This window comes from Lagenorhynchus albirostris, chromosome 16 (assembly GCF_949774975.1).
Source record: "Lagenorhynchus albirostris chromosome 16, mLagAlb1.1, whole genome shotgun sequence".
In the NCBI taxonomy this organism is placed as follows: domain Eukaryota; kingdom Metazoa; phylum Chordata; class Mammalia; order Artiodactyla; family Delphinidae; genus Lagenorhynchus; species Lagenorhynchus albirostris.
This window is the reverse complement of record NC_083110.1, coordinates 47,060,034-47,083,021: the sequence shown is the minus strand read 5'-3', so window position 1 is coordinate 47,083,021 and position 22,988 is coordinate 47,060,034. Positions and strand designations below refer to the sequence as shown.

Sequence of the window (22,988 nt, the reverse complement as noted above, 5' to 3'; positions counted from 1 at the left end):
CCCTTTCCCTGCGACAAGAACAAGAACAATACTTGTTATTATTACTTTTCATTTGTCCCTATTTTGTGCCAAGTGTATATATAATTTTATAATATTTAGAATATAAAACTTCTAAAACTTTTAAAAATAATATTTAGAACAAAATTTCTAATCTTCATAACAACCCTTTAAGCTAGGTCATACCACTACTTAACAGATTGAGGAAACTGACGCTCAGTAAGGAGAAATATGTGTATCACATTACATTGATATGCACTTATTTATACACAGAAAGGTTTTTGCTGAGGCTCAGAAATGCAAGTGTTCAATTAAGGATAACCTCTGTCAAATCTTTCATGTTAAACATTCGCAGTGATGTGAAGGTAAGATGAGAAATAGGGGGAAATGATTGAAACCTGGCAGTAAAAACTTAAATGGGAACAAAACAAAGATAACAAAGAAAAATGAAAAATATTTTACCGGTAAATTAACAAAAAAACTTTTAAAACAATTGTGCTTTTCATCAAATTGAGATTTTTGTTAGTTATGGGAGTATGCTGGTTTTAAAATAAGTAAAATGCTGTAGGCTTCCACTGAATGAAGTCTGGTGCCACTTACAGGTTTTTTTTCCCAAGTCCACTTTATTTGCTTTGGCTTTATCTAAGCATTGTGGGGAGTTGTTATTATGTAAACAGAAAAGATGCTAGCGGATTTGGAAAGTACAAGGTGAACATATTTCCGAGTGTCCTAGAGCTTACACCACCAGACTCTGACATTTTGCCTTAATACTGAAGATTCCAGATCCTAGCAAATATTGCTTTCTAATTTCTAAAACTGTGAAAGTTTTGAATTACAATATTAATTCTCCAAGTCATTGCCCCTGTATAAATTAACTCTAGCCATAAATATAAAAATATATATCTGTATAAAAATATGAGGTGACATGTAATAAAGTTTTTACTATTACGAATTTTAGAATGACTATATTGCTCATGAATGGCATGGCCATAAAGTAATTAAATGGACAGGCTGGGAAGAGCAGCTGTAAAATATGTATGATATTCTGTGACATTTTGTGTAAGAGTACACACAATGCTTTATTATTATATTCTTTCTCATCTGAAACTCAGCACTTTTCCTACAATAAGAATGATGGCATAATAATCTAAAAATTTAGAATGTATGGAAACAAGGCAAGCATTTTCCAACCTTATTATTGTGGTTTCCAGACTTACTGTACGTGTTCTGCAAAGAGAACAGGAAAAGCCAATCACATTTCTATTCTGAAATCCAAAAAGAAGGTTCCCAGGGATAAAATTGATAATAACCAGGGTAAAATTATTTAATGTCTCAGTCCAAAATCTATCCTAGTCTTCTAAGTGTTCTGTTAAGAGGTATTTTATGGTGACTGGCATAGTGCCGGATGCATAGTGGACTTACAGTAAACAATGCTTGAGTTAAATAATCCCACGTTCTTTCAGGAAACAGCTTCTACATTAAAAAATGTTTATTTTTCTAATCCCATGGTTAGAACTAGTTGCTATAGAAAAAATTGACTATCATTTTAGTTTCACAGAACCTCCATCCGGAGAAAGAGGAGGGTGGGTAGTGAGTTTGTGAAACAGCAGAGACTTCATATGATTGCAAGAAAGTCAAAGACTTTATGAAGAGCCAACTACAGGCACATCTGTATAGCTAAGTGCTCTTTTTCACAGAGTGGCAAGAAAGCAGAAACAGAGACCAGAGAGAAAACAATGTTTTTTTGTCCTTGACAGATTGTTCCTTATGATTAGAGAGATGGGAAACAGCAGGGATTAAAAGTCCCTCCTGGATCACTGGGGAGAGGGGAGGGAACCTGATTCATCACCAGTGCTGGTAACAGCACTAACAGTTTGGGCTTTCGCTTTCACAGTACTGCAGAGACATTTTATAGCAGACGTGCCTATTTAATCGTGGAAGCCTAAGAACTTGCTCCTAAAATAATGCCTTGTTTATTTTTATTTTTACCACAAAGTAAGATAAAGTCACGATCAATTAAGTGTTATTGGATCTTAGAAACTTTAGTATCTTTATGTCTCAGTGTTTTATGGAATTTTTTTTTTACCAAGGCAATAAATGCGGTTTATGACTTCTTTAAATTTACATAGTATTCCAACATATTAATACCCTGTGAACTTCAAAAAACCAAATACATTTTTAGTGGTATACCTGGTCACCAAAATGAGGGGAAGGAAACTTTACAATTGTGAGAAGTGCAAATGTTCTCATTAAGGCAGTATTGACCCAGACAGCCATTTAGTATCTATCCCCTCAAATACCTCACAACTCTGGAATGCCCACTGGGACAAATAAACGTCAGCACCTAAATTCTTACATTTCCTTCACTTTCTGATTCATCTGGTGAAGTGCGAGTAGGAAGTATCTTTCTTTTCTTCCCTTTTTAATGCCACTTAATGCATTGATTTTAGGATCCCACAAAATTTGGGAAACATGATAAACTTCTCTTCCTAGATATGAACTTAATTGTCCTAAGATGCCTATGATTTTTAATGTGTTCTAATGACTTCCAGAAAACAGCAACATGTAGCAACTAGATGGAATGCACCTGTTAAAATTTGTATTCAGATAATGATTAGCATATTCCCTAAACACGTGAGTATGAAACCAGCTTAATCCAAAATTTTTAATCAGTATATTTTTTATTAAGTGACCAAAAGACAATATAGAGAAGTCTATTTGTTTGAAACCTTTCATTTTTATATAATCTTGGGATAGGATTAGGATTAAGAAAATGTAATGCCAACATACTAGAATAATGACACAAAATATGGGTTTTCATTCCTTTCAAAAGATAAATCTTTGAAACAGTCAGCATTCTAAATTAGATAGCTAAGGAAGCCCACAATTTATTTTATTTTTCAAAAACTATTATCTGAAATGGTTTTAGCATCTTTAATACTCCTTACTTTTCAAAGAAAAGCTTTGTTTTTTTTTTACCCTCTGCTCTGAAAAGTGAAGTGTATCCAGTATGTATACTCCACTTACCAAAGGGATATCTTTAGTATTATCCTGATATGCTTGAAACTTAGGATATTGCCTCTAAAGGCTTTTTAAAAATTTTTTATAAAGTATGTTACACATATAGACACCTCTAAAGGCTTTTAAATTCAAGAGCTATAGTGTTGGGTTTTTGCAATACACTTATTTGCCAGGCGTTGTGCTAAGCACTTGATATTATCTCATTTAATTTTCTTAACAATCCTTTAAGGCCAGCACTGTTATCATTCTCATTTTATAGGAAAACAGATGCTTAGAGGGATTAAGCAACTTGACCAAGATCACACAGATTCTGTGTCAGAGCCAGAACTCAAATCCAAATTTTTCTGACTCCAGAGATACCTCTCAGGATGAAAGAAATATTTCCCTGGGGAAATCCCACATAGATATAACTGCTGAAGTCTGTCCCCAATAAACTTTAGATTTATTGCTTGAGAAAACTATTTTTGAAAATGTGCTTCCAGGAGTTATGACTTCTGTACCTACAGAGTCCACGTGAACATTCAATTTATTCCAGGTGAAGTGAAACGAGACTGGCTCTGGGACGCTTGTACACGAGAGGGGTGACTCACGAATGGTGAAAGTTCACACTCTACTGCCCTGCTAGGAGAACTATTCATGGAAAATGGGTCTTTCAACACTATTTCTACAACCACTTTGAGTAAAGAGAAACCAGCTACTCTGGCTAAAATACTATTGGTTTCATGTACCCACAGAACTAGATGGTCTAATATTAGGAATTGAATTTGTGCATAAAACTTGTTGACATTCTTGGAATTCAGTATAAAAGATAAAAGCAATAATAAGCAAATCAAGAGCAGCCAGTATCCCCTGATGCAGAGCTTAAATAATTATAATACAAATTGACTTCCTAACTTCAACTGTCCCTGAGCTGAAATTCTTTGTATATGGTAGCAAATTGGGAAATTAGCAATCCTCTAAAACTGGCTATAAACAACAAAACTTCTAAGAAGGAGGTTACTGCTTTTAGCACAGAGTGACCATCAATGTGAACATTTACCATGAACTACAATATTGATAATGAATGCCAACTTAATGCTAAAAGGTGTTTGTTTTACTATCGATATTGAAATATTCATTGTCATGCCAAAAAACATCAGCCTTTGGTAAGGAGAAATTCAGTTGAGAGCAGTACTTTATGAAAACACAGACCTTCAGAAATGAAAGAAAGAAAGAAGAAAGAAAGAAAGAAAGAAAGAAAGAAAGAAAGAAAGAAAGAAAGAAAGAAAGAAAGAAAGAAAGAAAGATGAAAGAGAGAGATAGAGAGAGAGAGAGGGATGGAGAGAGGGAGGAAGGAAGGAAGGAAGGAAGGGGAGAAAACAGATTATCTAAATAAATATTATGATATCATATACAATACTAGAAATAAACAGCACATAGGAAAAATTTTATAATGTACAATAAATGGAGAATCTCTATAATATATCACCCATTGATAAAAATCAACTTAAAAACATGAAGAATTTAATAGACCAATTAGCAGAACAACATGAACAGATTTTTTTCCAAAAGAGACTATGTGCACTAGTAGATATACAAAGAATGTTTAGTCTCGTTGGTAAAGAAATATATATTAAAACTAAAATGAGATCTGTTTTTCCTATTAAGTTATCAACAGAAAAGGTAATAATCACAGGCAAGGAAACAGTGAAATGGGTCTTTTATACACTGTTGTTGGAAGTGTAAATTGGTGCATCTTTCTGAATGTCAATTTAACAGTAATTCCACTTCCAATATTCTGTCTTAAGGAAATAATCAGAAACATAAATAAAGATCTATGCACAAAGATGTACATAACAGCTTTAATTATAAGGGACCAAAAAGGAAACAAATGTCCAACATTAATGAAGTGGTTAAATTCAAATTACACAACATCCATTCCTTAAAATTGTATGGGGGCATTAAAAATTATGTTTACAATGAGATATTTTGTAAAATGCAGTATGTAAAACTGTATGTACGATATGGTCACAGCCATGTTTAAGGAAAAAAGTCGGGAAAATACTGAGAAAAAGTGTCAAAATATCGATAGCTGTTTCTCTGGGTAATGAGAATATACTGTTTATTATTTTCCCTTTTGCCTCTTTATACCTATGTGTACTTTCCAAATATTCTAAAATAGATATGTATTCATCAATATTTATGGAATGCCCACATTGCATCAGTCATTGTCCTGGGATCTGGACACACAAAGGTCATGAGGCACAGTCTTTTTCCTCAAGTTGCTTATAATGTAGTGTCTTATTTTTATATTGTAACTTTTAAAATTATAGAACAACAAAGTTGTTGTTTATTAACTAGGGTAGGTGAGAAGTAGTGTCCCATGTATTCTCATTTGATCTCTTTCCCTCACACCACCTTTTCAAGCCAACAGGAATTCTGGCTGATTTATCTTCAAAATATATCCAAAATCCTATGAAAGGTAAACCAATAAAGCTCTGAGAGAAAATAAATAAGAGAATATCTTCAAGACCCTGGAGTAGGCAGAGTCCTTAAACAGAACATAAATGGGCTAACTATAAATGAAAAAATGGTAAATTGTACTAAATTATAATTAAAACTCTGTTCATCAAACCGCACTATTAAGAGAGTAAAAAGACAGGCTACTGAGGGGGAAAAAGCTTTTATAATTCACATATAAGACTCATATCCAGAATATATAAAGAACTCCTACGAAGCAATAAGAAAATGGCAGATAACCCAAAAGAAAAATAAGCAAAGATTTGAACAGGCAATCATAAAAGAATATCCAAATAAACATGGAAAAGCTTCCAAATATTAGTCGTCATGGAACACAAATTAAAACCACAATGGGATATCACTACATCCCAAATTAAAAAGGCAGATTGTAGCAAATGTGGATGGAGATGTAGAGCAACTAAACTTTCATACACCCTTGGTGGGAGTACAAATTGGTACACTTTAGAAAACCATTTGGCAGTAGCTACCAGAGCTGAACATAAGGAAACCCACGATCCAGGAATTCCTATACTAGTATACACCCAAGAGAAGCACATACATATGTTCTTCACAGTACCTTTGTAATCACCCAAAACTGCAAACAATCCAAATGTCCATCAATAGTAGAATGGATAGATACATATAAGCAATACTATCCCATAAGGAGAATTAAGTACAACTACGTGTAACAGCAATTAAAATATCACCAGCATGATATTGAGTGAAAGAAGCCAGACACAAAGAGTACATACAACATCATTCTGCTTATGTGACATTCAGAAACAGCTCAACTAATCTATGGTGTTAGAATTCAGGATTACTGATTACCCTTGGCAAGGAGTACCTGTAAAGGAGGAAGAAGGTAGCTTCTGGGGTTCTGGTAATGATCTGTTTCTTAATCTGGCTGGTGATTATACTGGTGCATTCACTTTATGAAAATTCAAGGCCTATTTTTCTGTAGTTATATTAAACCTCAATTAAAATTACATTATATATATGTATTGTGTGTATGTGCCATCCGTATATATATAATACATGCACACATATATTTATAAAATATATAATTCAAAGGTATGTATTTATACATGCATATGTGTACACACACACACACATGCACATACAGACACACATATATTACATCCAAAATGTAACCACTTCTGACCTTCTCTACTGTTACCTCCCATCTGAGACTACTGCAATAGCTGTTTGCCCCAGTTCCTCTCATGCATCCCTGCAGTCTTCACTTATAGCCAGAATGATAATTTTTAAAGCAGAAGCCAGGTCATATTTGTCCTTGGCTTATAACCAGTAGGAATGGTTCCCCTGTCAATCAGAATAAAATCCTCAGAGGAGACATATATCCCTGACAGCCTATTTAAAGTAGCCTCACTACGCAGACCTGTCACTCTCATCCCTTTACCCGGCTTTAATTTTCTTTATAGTTCTTATCACCAACTGACATACCATTTACTTAGTTATTTATTGATAACTGGTCTCTCTACCACTAGTATGTAAGCTACCTGACAGCAGGAACTTTATCTTTCTTTATTATATCCCTCACATCTAGAACAATACCTGGCATCATAAAGTAGGCAATGAACGAATGAATGAGATCATCACCAAACCACATAGGAAATAAGGCAGAATATGTATGTCTAGCCCTCTTTTATATGTTAGGAGACTAAAAGAATAAAATTACATTAGAAAACAAAAAAATGAAATTACTCACTTGATGTTATTGAGGAGTACAGTTCCGGTCTTCTGTTTTGCTCTCCCCCCCTCTTCCTTTCTCCCTCTGTTCTTTCCCTCCCCCACACCCACATGTACATACATGTGTGCACACACAGGCATAGGCACAAGGAGAATGGGATAAGGACAGTTCTCCTAACTGACAGAAGTATGAATGTAAGCTACCCCATTCAATGCAATTTATAGCCACTTTATTTACATCAGATAGCCATAAAATATATTATATAAAAAATATATAAAATATATATTTTATATTATATACAAAATATATTTATATAAGTAAAATATATTATTATACACACAAACACACATACATGTATTTTATATATATATACATATATATATAATACATGTATGTGTGTTTGTGTGTGTATAATTACAGAGATTATATAATCCTAGTGGTTCAGAATTCAATGAGGATGACGTCCTGGTAAAGATTCATTATATTGGAATCAGGCACTTTTATATGAGCCTTATTTTGTGGATTTATGGCCCTTTTGAATACACAATAGTAAAGAACCTATTATTTTTCTTGCCAAAATATATGTATCCATGACCTAGGGCTGCTCCCTCCAGCATTTTGCATTAAAAAAATTTTCAAACAAAATAAAACCATTTTGTTAGGTCCTGCAACAATGATAAACTTTCTGGGCCCTGAAGGTAAATTTTTTTGTAAATGAATATGTTCAGAAGTTGAGATTGTTTGAGTCAAAAGTCTCACCTCCCTGTTCTCAGAATGAATTGTAGAGCCCCTGAAGCAGACAAGGGTGTTTAAGGTTAACCTCTGTTTCTATATAGATATCAATTACCTTTTCAAAGTCTTCCCAGTGGGATTTGCCACTTGGCAGCTTGTCTAAAAACTAGCTAAATGTGCAAATGTGTGTGGCGGGGAGGAAAAGGTCCAGTTTGGTTGTCAACCTAGTTGACCCTTCGGTTTTGGTAAAAAGAAAAAAAAAATTTTTTTTCAAAAAAGAGTTTTAGGCCCTTTCAGTTGCTAAATAACTGACTTCACTGTTTTGTAGGTTTATTTTTTTTAATTGAAAAAATGGGAAACTTAGTGATAACCCCCCAAATACACAATACGTGCTCAACTGCTAGTGTTAGTCTCCTTCACCTCCTCCAGCTCAGAAAGCAGTAAGCATAATATCAGGCCCCATAACTCTAAAAGTAAATAATAAAATGAAGCCCAGGATACATTGAGTGTAACAAGGCCAGTGTCAAAAGATCATTTGTTCATCAAGTAGATAAATCTTTTAATAAGACAGAAAATGATGGTTAAAGGGAATGGTGGCTTTTACTTCTGAGTGCAAAATAACCATTAATGTCAGAAGAGAAAGAAATGCTAAAGTTCATTTTGAAGCTCAGACTAACTTACAGATCAGGAGGGGAAGTGTGGAGTAAAGAAGACGGGCATGACTCCGATGCGGGAATTCTAGCTTCATCTTGACCGCACAGACTTGGAAGCTGTGTAACCTAGGGAAAATTACTTAACCTCTCTGAATCTCAGCCTCACAGAGATGTAAAATTAGAATGGTAGATCTTGCAGGGCTTTTGTGAAGATTAAATGAGGTCTTAGTTCTAAAAATGTTTTGTAGCCAAGAATATGCTGTGATAATGTGTAGGATTATTACTGTGCTTAAATAATTTGAGTATCCTTCATGTTTTCTCTCTTCCTCCTAAAGCCACTTCTCTAAGGTTTAGCTAAAGTGACCCCCATCCTTGAGGTTTGCCAATCTCTACTGATTTAGATTAGGATATTTTTCACCAATTAAATGAGAATTTTTCGTATGCTCCATTTCTGAACTGGCCTGACTTAAGCCTTCAGAATAGAACTATTGCCTTCTCTGAAACCCAAATTATTAATGTGGTACAGGAACAAACAGCTCCCTGGGACCCTTAAAGGTAGGAAGACTGGAGATGGAAATTAAAACGTGAGGGAAGTCTTTTCGTTCTTCATCCCAGGATGGAGCATTGTCCCATTTTGCTAAATATTTTTCTCTCTATAATAGAAAAAATCGTTAATGAACACTTATCATATGCCAAGCACTGTGCTATGCATTATTCATGTAATCCTCACAACAGATTAATGCATCCTGTACTGTTTTTGCCACTTAAAGACAAAAGGACTGTAATTAGAATAAGTGGCTTGCCCACGGTCACCTACCTAGTAAGTGGTAGAGTCAGGATTTGAACCCAAACCTGCCTAATTCCTTTCCCAGTCTTTCCATTTGTTGATTATTTACCTCCTACATTTTAACTAACTTTGCCTTTCTATCTCTTTATACTCTCATCCTTTGTATTTCTGTAATTAATAGGGTAGAGAACTATAACAAAAAAGACTAAGGTATGGTCCCTGTGCTTAAGAAACTATGATAGTCCACTGACAGAAAGATGACAGGCAAACAAATGACTGTATGACATGGAAGAACTTAATGAAGTCCATAAGAGATGGAGCATTAGTCTCCTCATTGGTAACATGGGAATAATATTCTACTTTATACGGTGGTTGTTAAAATAGGGTGAAATGCTTGTGTTAAGTGTTGGCAAAAACCCTGCTCAGTGTATGGAATCTATAATGTTGCCAGCCAGTCCCAGGATAATAATTAGGACACAATGCTAGAAAAGCAACTTGGTGTCAGATTTTGAGAGACTTAAATGCCAGTCTAAAGACTTTGGACCTACAGCTTGATGAAAACAATTATGCCAAGGACAGTAATCACTCTGCAAAGAAATTAGAGCTGATGATATTTTACATTACCTTTCAAAATTCATCATAAGTGAGCTGGAGTCGGTAGAAACAGTTGGAACTGGTTTAAAGGAGTTTTGTATTTGATGTACTAAAAGGAAAGATGATAATTTAAAGTTTGATGCCCTGTACTTTTTCTTCCACAGTAATTAGTGAATGCCAAAGGCAGCAACTGGAGTCTGTGAGCTACTCCTCTCGCTACGCGCTGGGCCTCTTTTATGAAGCTGGCACGAAGATTGATGTCCCTTGGGCTGGGCAGTACATCACCAGTAATCCCTGCATTCGCTTCATCTCCATTGATAATAAGAAACGCAATATAGGTCAGTACCCCCATTATTTCCCTTAAATACAGTAACAATGGTGGGTGTAGATCATGAAAAATGCTGTTTAATTGAGTGTTGCCATTCTGAACAGAGCAAGCATTTAACTCCAAGCCACAGGGGATAAAATTTAATGTCACATTTGGCCAATAATAAAATACACAGTGAAACCAGCAAAGTTTTTCAGAAAATCATTCACCACATGGTTTGTATTACTGAGTTTATGAAAATAGTGTCAGAAGGTTTAAGATTTCAAAATGGCCCAAGTTCTATTGCTTTAATATGGATCCATCTATATGCAAATTTATCTCATCATTTATTTCTTGGTGGAGTTTGCTTTTGTTTGTTTGGTTTTGTTTTTAAAATTTGACGAGTGCTGCTCTTTCCACTTCCCAGGCTAGATATAAAAAGTGAATTTTACTATGTTATGAAAATCCTTCACTTCAATATAATTGTATTTATTTAATTTTCACCTAGAAAACTACATAAAATTACTTTGTATACAATGCAACTAAAATAATAGGTAAAATGTTTCATATGAGCTTTACTAGAATGGGATGAAGTCTACACTCCACCTTCTTTGTTGAAGATAGTTATTAAAATTAGATTTGAGTTGCAAGAATAAACATAACTGATTCATTTCATGCACAAAGGTGAAAGTATATTCTTATTTGTAGGACTGTAGTGATTGCTAAGAAATTGCTTTTTGTGAAATAAACGTTAATGATCTAAAATGACTAAATTCTTGAAAGGAATAGTCACTGCAATTTGTTACGGTGTTTTATGGTGCAGTGATGGTTTCATCAAGCATTAGTTAGAAGTCTTGCCTGATAAAATCACCAACTAACGTCTCTTGGCTTGCCAGAACTTTATAATGATAGAACTGGGCTAGAGTATGGTTTTTATATCAGAGCACATGATCTTAGAAAAATGTTTCTTTTATAACTTAAAACTCCCTAAGGGCTGGACTGTTTATGTTAACATGATACCACATATATGTACAATCAGCAGTTCATGAAATGCCCTGTAACAGCAATGGGCTAACCATTTTTAACTCGACAACTGCTTTGTTCTGAGAAAAGGAAAATAGCCCTTGATCTTCTGTTATATGTCATGAATTAGGCATTATCCTTTGTGTATTGCTTCATAAGATATGACATCTGTTAGGGTATATTTAGTAATACATAACAGAAAAACCAATTTAAACTTGTTTAAACAACATATGGACATTTGTTATATTATCTGCTATGGACTGAACTGTATCCCCCCAAATTCGTATGTTGAAGCCCTAAACCCCCAATGTGATTATATTTGGCGACAGGGCTTTTAGGAGGTAATTAAGGTTAAATGAGGTCATAAGGGTGGAATCCTAATTATAAGGCTGGCCTTATAAAATGAGGAAGAGAAAGAGAGCGAACTCTATTCTTGGGCATATACCAAGGAAAGGCCATGTGAGGAGAGTGAGAAGGTTAAAAGGCAGGCCGTCTGCAAGCCAGGAAGAGAGTCCTCACCAGAAACCAAATCAGCTGGCACCTGGATCTTGGACTTCCTTCTCTGGAACTGAGAGAAATAAATTTCTTTTGTTTAAGCCATCCAATCTATGGCAGCCCAAGCTAACTGATCCAATCTATGGCAGCCCAAGCTAACTGTTAGCCCAAGCTAACATCCAATCTATGGCAGCCCAAGCTATGGCAGCCCAAGCTAAAAGGAAGAAGCTGGGGAGACTTCATGACTGATTGATTCAATAACAGAGCAACATCTTCAAGGACCTAGGGTTTATCCATCTCTACTCTCTTCCACTATTAATGTTGACATCCTCAGAGGACTGGTAGCAAGATGGCAATGACTATTGGAGTCACATCCAGACCCAGCAACATGCTTAGGAAGAAGACGGACTATTACTATCTCAGTCCCTTTCTGAGAATTAAGGAAATCTTTCCAGAAACCCCTCAACTGACTATCTTGTATCTCATAGGTCATAACTGGGTTACTCAACCAGTCTGAAACCAATCACTGGCAAGGGGGGTGGGACTACCATTACAACCTTAGACAAATCAAGATCTACTCCTGGAACTGGTATCAGGATCATCTTCCCTTTAGTCATATGAGGGTAGATACCTGACTAAAATAGGGTTTTGTTAGGAAGAAAGGGGGGAATAGTGGATGCCGGGTTGGCAACAAATAATGTCCATTATCTTCAAGTAGATTCACATCTTATGTGAGAGATAAAATTGTAAAGTTGGCACAGAAAGAGAAGAATCATGTATATTCAAAATTATCTTTGAAAATATCTTAAAACTACGTGACATTTTGGAGACTAACATAACGTTCAGTAAATTCAGCATAGCATTTTGTGAGCATTCAATAGACTTCAGTTTATTCGGGTGAGGCCAGATGAAATTGTTGGTTTGCATTTATGGGACAGTAATATCTTCTACTATGAAAGGCACACAGGAAAGAAAGAAATAGCAGTCATATCTCCTAACAGATTAAATCGCTGTGCAAATGGAGTGGGATGGTGAGTGAAAGCACCCACACTACTATGTAGTAGCAATTTATAAAATCAGCGTTATGCAAATTTGAAAGAGTACAACATAAAAATATTAATAAATTCTCACAAGATTGTCAGCTTTTGATATAATAGAAATACGAAAAGAATCTTTTTTTATATTAACAATCACACAATTTTAAATCTTGAGGGCCAGGTGAATTGGGAACCATGTTTTTGCTACAGCCCATGGTTGTGCCACTTCAGACAGCAAAGAAATACCTTCCTTCCTTTGTCAGTTTTATGAAAAATTAATTTTGGATTATGCAAGTTTTAAGATGTAAGAGACCCCCACTAATGGCATTCCCTAACATAAAATCTAACTAACTGCCTTGCATTTAAACTATTTTTTCTCACTATCTGGGGCCAGGGTGCTAAGTATATCTACTTGAATTCACATAATATAAATGTCCATATAGTGTAACTCCACTGTATTTTATTGACATTGATATTTAAGTAGGCCAGTAAGAATTGTCTCTTTATGTTACTAACACTACCCAACTCTACCCTTTATTTGGGGTGTTCTATTGAAACAAGAATTAATACTATAAATACACACAATCAATGAAGGGAAACATTTGTGTTCTGTCAGGTAGGGCAGCAACAAGACAGAAAAAGGGTGGCAGAGCTGTCCACAAAATAAAGTCTGTTGTCAAGTCTTGAAGAGAGCCAGAGGATACAGGATTAGTAGCCCAAACCAGACAAAGGTCAAGGAGTAATTATTTGTCAAATGTCAGGAATAGACAGTACACAAACCAGAAACAAAAGTCTCCTTGGGCAGAGGGGCTAAATTCCAAGATGTATTAGATTCATACCAGCGATTATGGGTATGACCCAATACACTTAGGCTTGTGCTTTCCAAAATGTGTTTAACGGAACATCAGTTCCTTGATATGCTCTTTGTGAAGGGGCTCTGTCATCAATAAGTTTGCAAAATACTACTGACTTTACCGCTATTTTAGAGAATCTCAGGGCATATTATCCTGTTAAAAGATATTCCTGTAGAGAAGACACCTTCTCATTTTATTTAATCTAGGATTTCCCAAATGTACTTGACCATGGAATATTTTATTTAGGCACCAAACCTGCTAACATCCCACAGAAATTGTTCCCCAAGACACACTTGAGAAAGCCTGACTTGATGTCACCGTTTATGCTTTGTACTTGGGCAGGAATTGTAAGCCAGATGAGAGGATGGGGAAGTCTAGTCCTGAAGTCATCAGTGGGAAGATACTGAGTTTTTTTAGAGGTGGAAGAAGACTTTTTGCAGATGAACTCAAAACTTGGTAGGGTTATAACTGGAGACAATTTAGGTTGAAATAAGGTCTGAAATAAGGTCATGTGAATTATCATTAACATGGATAATATTTTAAATTATCAATAAGATTATCACTGTGGGAAGAATTTGGACTTTAAAAGACTCAGATTCAAATTCTGGCTCTGAAACTTGCTAATGTTGTGATCTTGTATGACCCTTGTTTTGTAACTATAGGTTTTGTAACAAACACAATCAAAAATTTTAATGGCCTGAACATAACAGAAGTCTGTTTCTGCTTCACATAAGACCCAAACAGGTGTTTATGATTGGAAGGTAGGTTTCATCAAAGAGGTGATTCAGAGATCCAGACTCCTTCCACCCTTTGACTCTATCAGCTTCCTCAGGTGGCTTATAGAGTCACTGTGCTCATAGGAATCAAACAAGTGGATGAGGAAAAGAATGGAGGAGAGCACATAGGATATTTTTAGGGTTAGACTTAGAAATGGTACATATCAGGAGGGGTCATGTTTTATTGATTAGAACAGTTATGTGGCCATACCTATTTGGAAGGAACGCTGGAATCGTAGTCTACCCGTGCATGTAGGAAGAATAAAAAGTGGGTTGGTGAACATCTAGCCAGTTTCTGCTGGAGCACTTAGCATAAGTCCTTCTGTGAAAGAGGCAGATTAGATCTACATAGATGATAAATAGATTTCAACACAGGTGCCAATCATTTAACAGGTAATCATCACCTGGGGCAAAAACTAAGAACAATTCCAAGACTGGGTCTAGACTCAGTAGAAGAGGATTCTACCAACAATTGGCAATGTCTGTCATGCAGAGGGCATGGGGAGCAGTGGGACAAGTGAAAGACATTTATCTCCTGTATAGGGAAAACACTCCTGTGTGTTCCTCCTTTACTCTCACACTCCTACCACGCTCACAACACTTCTGACACCAGAAGTATGGATTTTCCACACCTCAAGGAATTCTGCAACCCCTGCTTGGTGCCCTGCAATTCAATTCAGTTCTGACACTATCTCTGAGGAGTTAGCAGCAGATCCCACAGGCAAAGGGTCCAACCCCACAAGACTGCCTCCACTTCAGATACCAATTGCAAGTTTCAAGCTGTCGTCTGTACTTCTGACTAACCAACTATAAACCGGTGTTCCCATGACCCCTCCTTGTGTTTGATAATTTGCTAGTATGGCTCACAGAACTCAGGGAAACACCTATTTACACTCACCAATTTATTGTGTAATAAAGGATATGATATAGCACACAAATTAACAGCCAGATGAAGAGGTACATAGAGGGAGGTCCAGAAGGGTCCCATGTGCAGGACATTCTGTCCCTGTGGAGTTGGGGTGTGACACCTCCAGGAAGGATGTGTTCACCAGAAGCCCTCTGAACCCCATACTATTGAGATTTTTATGGAGGCTTCAACATGTAGGCATGATCTGTCATTAACTCGACTCTAGCCCCTCTCCTTTCGTGGAGGATAGAGAGTGGGGCTGAAAGTTCTAAGCTTCTAATCATGGCTTGGTCTTTCTGGTGACCAACCCCTATCCCCTATCCTGAAGCTATCTAGGAGTCCCCCAAGAGTTACCTCATTAGAACAAAAGACACTTCTGTCACCCAGGAAATTCCAAGGGATTTAGGACCTCTGTGCCAGGAACTGAGGGGAAAATTTTATTTTTATATATATATATATATATATATATATATATATATATATATATATATATATATATATATATGGTTTTACACACCTCCCAAGATCTCTGAGATCCTTCCCAACATCTTAAATTTGGAGTCAGACTGGCCAGGAGTCAAACTTCCTATATTGAACTCAGTTCTACCACTTACTAGCTGTGTGACCTTGGATAAATTACTTAAACTCTCTGTTTACTGGTCAATAAAATGAGGAAAATAATACCAACTCTAAAGGGTCGAAGATGAAATGATTTAAACATATAAAGAGCTTCACATAGCACTTAGCAAATAATGTCAGTATCTATGGTGCCTAATATTATAATTAATAATTCCAGTCTTTAATTCAGATATTATATTCTCCAAAGCAAAAGGCATAAATATAAAAGCCTGACTTAAGTGAATGCAACCCTACATTACCAGGACAGATAGGAGTCAGGGTGGCTTAAATAAATAAAATGTATAAGTAACCCTCAAAATGATCGGTCAGAATTTTAGCATCCTTCCTTGTTCACCATCTAGAAGAGTGTTAATGAGCAGTACAATCACTGATAGGCAGCAATCTGAGGAGATTAATACAATCTGCAACTCTAGAAATGTGATGGCCAATGACCATAATTACATAGCTTTAAATATCTCATTAAAGAAAACAATCCGACTCATCCAAAAAGAAAACAAGTGAACAAACTTTTGCATCACATGGAATTTATATGTTCAAGGATTGTATTGTTAGGATCCTTGAGTAACAAACACTAATATAATGCATAATGCCTTTAAAGGCTCTTTTACAAAAGATGCAGAAATATTATTCCGTATAACTGTTTGTTACATCAACTCTTTATAAAAGATAGGAGCATAATATGAAATTCTGTAAATAATTGGGATGGGCCTGGGGCCATAAATCCAGTCACCTTGTCTTCACTTAGGGGAGTACATGATTATTCCAACTAAGCCATAGCCATGTAATTGACCACACAAAATATCTGCTTTTGGATTTGAAACATTGTGCAATTATTTGTCCTTAAAGTTGCAGAAAATGCAATCCAGATAGGTAACACTTTATAAGTTGAACAAAAAAGGACTAGGGAGAAGAAAAAGAGACAAGGGGGAGAAAAGGAAAGGAAAAGACCTGGGATGATGAAAAACTGTCAGGTTTCCAGTTCAAGCTATTTCTTTAAAATATCAACTCCAGAAACAGAGCTTTCAGATAAGACAGCAATCATCATCTTAAAATAACAAGCAGTAACCAGTTACAAAATTCATAATATTGGTTTTTTTGTGTTATAGACATAGTCATTTGTAATTCAATTATGTAACTGACGCTGTCCATATGAATCTGTTAAGGCAATTTAATAAACAGCAGTCAAATGCTAATTACAAATATCGATCTCACTATTACAGTGATGCCACAGAATGTTACATGATTGTAATATCAAATCTTTTTCCTTGCTCTCTCAGAAAGGAAAAAATATATGTGTGTGTGTGTATATGTATATATATACACATATATATGTATGTCTGTAATGTATAAATGTACTTACATAAAACATATGTACATATGTATACATAAAAATGAATATCATATGTTGTCATTTAAAGTAATAGGCACAAATTATAAAATAGATTACTCTTATTTCACGTAATATTTGCCACTTTTAAAAATCGGTTTTCTTTAGAAAATGAGATAACTCAGTCCATTTTGTAAGGAGAACATTTGCACATAAAGTAAAAACAAACAGATCCCTTCAGCCTCTGGTTTCCCTATCAAGCTATCCTCAATGGGAAAGATTTACATCCACGATAACACTTGTCCTCCCACTTGCCAAGCAAGTGAACTCAGTCTGAAAATCAATGCCAGAGACAGAGGGAAAGTGGAAAAGCAGCTAAATATGTAACATCAAAAATAAACCTTTAAAATATCCTAAGGAGTATATTACTGGGAAAAATATATATCTTATGGAAGTTTTCTTCAGAAAAACTGAATTCACAATATTTTATTTATATGTTTTCCATTCTCAGTTTATTCGGTCAAATAATTATTTACAAATATGTATTGGATGCTTCTGTGTGCTGGGCACTCTGCTTGGAAATGAGGATTCCATAGTTTCTGCCCTCATGAAACATAACGTTTATGAAGTCTGCTCAAATGAGAAATTCTGAAGGAAATTGATACATGAGGCTCTGTTGGACTAGCGACTTGGAGTCAAGTATGAGTCCTCATAAATATAAACAGACGCATTGAGTATAGAGAGCAACAGCTCACATGTATGATCAAAACTGGGGAGAGTCATGCTGCCTCATGACGATATTATGATCTTTTAAAAGGATGCTTTAGACCTGGGACCTTTTGTCAACATGAATCTAATAATCTTCTTTCTTCAGGTGAAGAAATGAAAAATGGGGACTATGGAACATTTAAATCCATGAAAAAATCAGAAACTTTAGCATAGCCTATTATTTACCTTTCTCCTGGGGCTGCTAAAAAGTTTAATAAATACAAATAAGTTGTGAAATGTCCAAGAAGCAGTGAGCAAAAGGATAAAGAAAGTCTAGAGCCTACAGCTGCCTGGCATTTCTGTAATTATAAACAATTCCAAACTGCAGATGTGTAGAGCATCCACACTAAGAAGTGAGTCTTGAACATTACATCTGCAAGTCTCTTCTTGTGCCAACATTCCACCTTTGTGTTCTGCCTGCCCTGCCCTCTGAGCGTGGTATTTTCACTTGTGGTATTGGCCTAAACGTGTGGCTGTCAGGCTGAGATTTACAAAAGATCTTCAGGTTGTCCAAGAGTTCCTCCAGAACACAAGAGCCAGATGTGTTGGTGACTGAGTGTAGTTTGGATCCACTATTAGGGGGAGAAGAGGGGAATGAGAATCAGATGACTGTTTATGATGAATAAATGTATGGATCTGAAATGTACAGGGTAGAGATGAGAACAACAGAAAAACTGAGAGGCTGCCATCATTGCTGCCAATTTAGAAAGGCAATAGCAAGGGAAAACCCTCTGTTGGCTTTGTAAGGAGGTGAGGAAAGCCAGTCTACCTCAAGGAGGGAAAAATCAGCAGAGGTGCACAGGTAGGAACTGCCACAGTCCCTCTGACCTCTTCACTAACAAAAGTCAAGTAACTTGGTATGTAGCTATCGTGTAATGAAGGCACTGCTGTATTAAATGTAATGACGTCTAATTTTTGCTATTTGTAATTATGATTCCTTTAAGTGATAGCTCTTCTGTCTGCCAAGCACCTAGGAGAGATTAGATGCCCGTTTGAGAGTGAGAATAAGGAGAGCTAAATTGTCTTGCTTAACTGAGGAAAAAATTTCAGACACTCTGAGACTAAGGGGAGGGCGAGGAGCAGAGAAGGGAAAGAGGAAAGAGAATACTACATAGAGTAGTAGAGACTCTGGCTTGACCTGAGGGATTGCTGTGTAGACTTGTAACTTGTTTGCTATATAATTTACTTTGTGACCCTCCTCCCACAAGTCCCTACCACCTCAGTATAGTTCTGGATTGAGCAATTGTTTTAAATCGATGGGTGCTTTTTATTGGAGAGTTATTTTGTAAATCAACATAGTCCAGACACTTTTTGGAGTATCTAGGGTGAAATTATTAGGAACTTTATGGTTTCTTCACATTAGTTCTTGTGCAGAGATTTGGAGTCTGCTGTCTCTATGGAGAAACCTCACATCTGTTTGAGAACCTTATTTTGAATGCAGACAGAACTCCTCACCAGCTGGACCTCAAGTAAAGCAAGCTCAACTTACTGTTTCCATAATACCTGCAACCAGGTCAATCTGTTGAGGGAGCTGGAAATTGGGAAAATGCTCTCTCTATGGGACTGAACGTTTTGAAGTATCTTGAAGTTAAGTCCTTACTGCAGCCTGAAGTGAAGCTGCCAACACCCTGGGTTTTAAGCCAGGGCTCAAAATGATGTGCTCTGCTCTGCTTCCCAGACAAGGGCCTGGTTTTCATCATTCTGGAGGCATCTCAGAACCTCTGCAGATTGAGAATAGTCTTGTAAAACTGTGTAACTCTCAGACAGCTTGTGAGCCTCAGGTCCTGGGAGACAGTAAAGACTTGTTGAACTAGATGAGAGCTTGACAAGTCTTCATTCTGGTCCATTTTTATCTGGGACCACAACAACACTATACCAAAGAGATGGAAACTTTCCTTTGCCTAGAGCTCCCTCAGAAAAGATTTCACCATTTTTCTCACTGTCAAGAATTCTTCCTCAGATCAATCTGAATGTCTCATGGGCTAAAGAGTTGATATGCCCTGTTTGCAGAGCTGCTGCTTTCTCCAGATTAGCAGCTCTCTCCTTTAGCAGGAATACATGCCGCTATCACACATGCTATCCATGAATTGATCCCTCTTATCTCCATCAAGATTGAAAATATAAGAGATAGACTCTAACATCGTGGCATAACAGGAGTGTGTATTCGGTGCTCAGGAAATATTTGCTGAGCCAGTCGTCCTTTATGCAGCTCTGAGATGCCCTTCCCTTGTTCCGAAATAACATTGAGAATTAACACTTCAGCACTGGTCACCCACTTAGCAGGCAAGGAAAAGTAATGGTAGTCAGCAAGTTGTTCACCCCTAAGACAACCTAGGTATCTGTTACTACTGCCCTCTAAATCATATAAAATGAATGAGCTCTCCAGTTGCCAAACCTGCAAGCTGTTGAAAAAACACATGTGAGCTATTGGCGATTAGAAAGATCAGAAGCCTCTTTTGGAGACCCTGTCCCATGCCTATTACATGGGGAATACTTGACTACATAGTATCAGAGGTGTTGCCAGTAAGACCTGGAAGTTTTATCAAGCTGTCTTCCCAAAGAGATCCAAGTATTCTTGGTAACAAGTTTACCGTGGTCTCTAGGGAATATGCATCTGCTTTGAATGATGCCCTGTAACACAGACCTTGATTTCTAAGGTTACACTTCAAAGGATCCCACCATTCTTTTTGTGAAAGATTTTTTTAAATACTTGGTTGAAGAACAACTGTGCTCCAGCTGAGATATTTAACTTAGAAAATATGTGAGAAGCTCTGCAAATGTGCCATTTCTCTTCCATGGTTTAGCAGTTATCTCTTTTTTGTATCTCAATGGAATTAAAATGATATCTTGCATAGGAACCCTGCCACAAATGATGAGTTCATATTAACCCAAGCTTGGTAAGTGGTGAATTCCTTATTGTATAATTCATGATTTGGCTTTTATTATCATGGATGGTCAAAAGTAACCAGTGTTATCAAGTATGGTTCTGTTCCATGGTTCCATGGACTTTGCAATCACACAAACCTAGTTTCAAATTATAACTCTATACTTAGAATTAGGTTGAACTATATTATATTGCTGTCTTTGTAATTTAAAATATTCAAATACCAGCATTTTCATGTGATTCAACCTAATAGCTCTGTAACCATGAGTTAAGTTTCTCAGTCTCTCTGAGCTTCACTTATCTGTACTGTAAGGTTAACAGTGTCTCCCAGAAATATAATAAGGGTTGAATAGTATATCCAAAACTCCTAGCCCCATGCCTAGCACACCGGAGGCACATAGTAAATTCTGTCTTTACAGTTGTTGTCACATAAATTATTTTATGGTTTCAGTCTATCAGCTATATGAACTTTTTTTCATTTTGAGAAAGAAACAAGGGAAGGATAATGCCAATAGTGCAAGTTTAGTTAAATTATATTATCTTCTGTTAAAAATAAAAACACTTACACGTGAGGGTAGTTAAACAACGTCTCATTTCCCGAATAAGGTGTTAAACTCAGAGAACATTAAATTAAATGTGGTTCTTCTTTCTTTTTATGGAATCTCAAATCCCTTTTTGAATAATTCCCCCAAAATTTACACTCCAGCATATCCGAGAGGAGTTAGATACTATGAAATAAGTTGTCAGCAAATCAAAGCTGAGACTAATTCAAGAGCAGGTTTCAAAGTGTGACTCTGCAGAATCTCACCACAGGAAATCGCTTCATTGTGCTTCATAAATACTTTATATCACTCAGCATTTTTAACTCTGTCCAGAATCACCAATCCATCATTTTGCCCAGATGTGACATTACTGAATCAATTTAGCCTAAAGAGTCGTTTGGTTTTATTACCAATGACTTTCTTGTTATTAAGTGAGCTGAGAAGGCTTTGATATGCCCTTTAAGATCGTATGTGGACCCTGCTATTTTTAATAATCATTGCCCCTACAGACTTCATATATGTGCTCATTTAGATAATGAGAAGCATCTACATGTACTGCACAGGACCTTGAATTCCCTGCATAATATGAATGAATATTAAACATCGGAATCTGAAAAGAATCTATTGAAATTCCATTAATATTTATAACTGCTCTGTGGGACTAGGGGAATTCTTCAGTATAAAATATTCCAAATTCAAGTTTGTAAGAATGAAGCATCCTTGAATTTAAAATATAGTTTTCCTCACTGAAATAGATTTCTATTATACATATACCTAGTGAATTCTTTGTTGTTGATATTCTATATCCCTATTTAAAAGAGTCAGGAAAGGCATTTTAGAACCTTGGGCTCATTTGAACCTAATCCACTCTTTTTTATTAAACATAAAATGCCTGTTTGTTCCCTTTTCCACTATCTATATTCATAATATTGGTTTCTTAGGAGTAGCTCACAATATCATAAAGGATATTGTTAAAAGGATTATAGTCCCTTTGATTTAAGAACTTTGGCCAAAATACCCAGATTCAATTTTTTTTTCCTGTCAAAATATAACAGGAAGGATAATTTCACTGGTCTTATTAGTAAAGGAGATAAGAATGTCTACAGTAAACCAGTAAATTTCCTCTATCAAAAGCACCAGAAATATTTTGACACATCATAAATAAAAACTTCATCTGATTAGTCTCAGTCTTTCAAATTCAACATTTTATAATGTCAAGGCAAAACTTTCTCTTTAACGCACCAAAAGAACTAGAGCAAAGTATTGATATTAGGCCAAATCCTCCAACCCAGAGATATATTTCTTCTGGTCATGGTATCCTTTTGAGCAGTTAAAAGTCTAAAGCTGAACCCGATTACGCAACTACAGTGATAAAGTGATATCCTTAGAGCAGACCAGTATGCTTGCCCAGTTTCAGGAAAAGAGTCCAATCATA

General features: G+C 36.1%; 1 protein-coding gene across 3 annotated transcripts in view; it reads left to right on the top strand.

Annotated features, from left to right (window-relative positions):
• RNLS (renalase, FAD dependent amine oxidase) overlaps nt 1-22,988 on the top strand; it is a 267,966-nt gene that overhangs the window by 204,491 nt on the left and 40,487 nt on the right. For all 3 annotated transcript variants that reach the window (XM_060126440.1, XM_060126439.1, XM_060126441.1), the window contains one exon: nt 10,159-10,332. In XM_060126440.1, the coding sequence (XP_059982423.1) occupies nt 10,159-10,332 (174 nt within the window). The remainder of the gene's footprint in view (nt 1-10,158; nt 10,333-22,988) is intronic.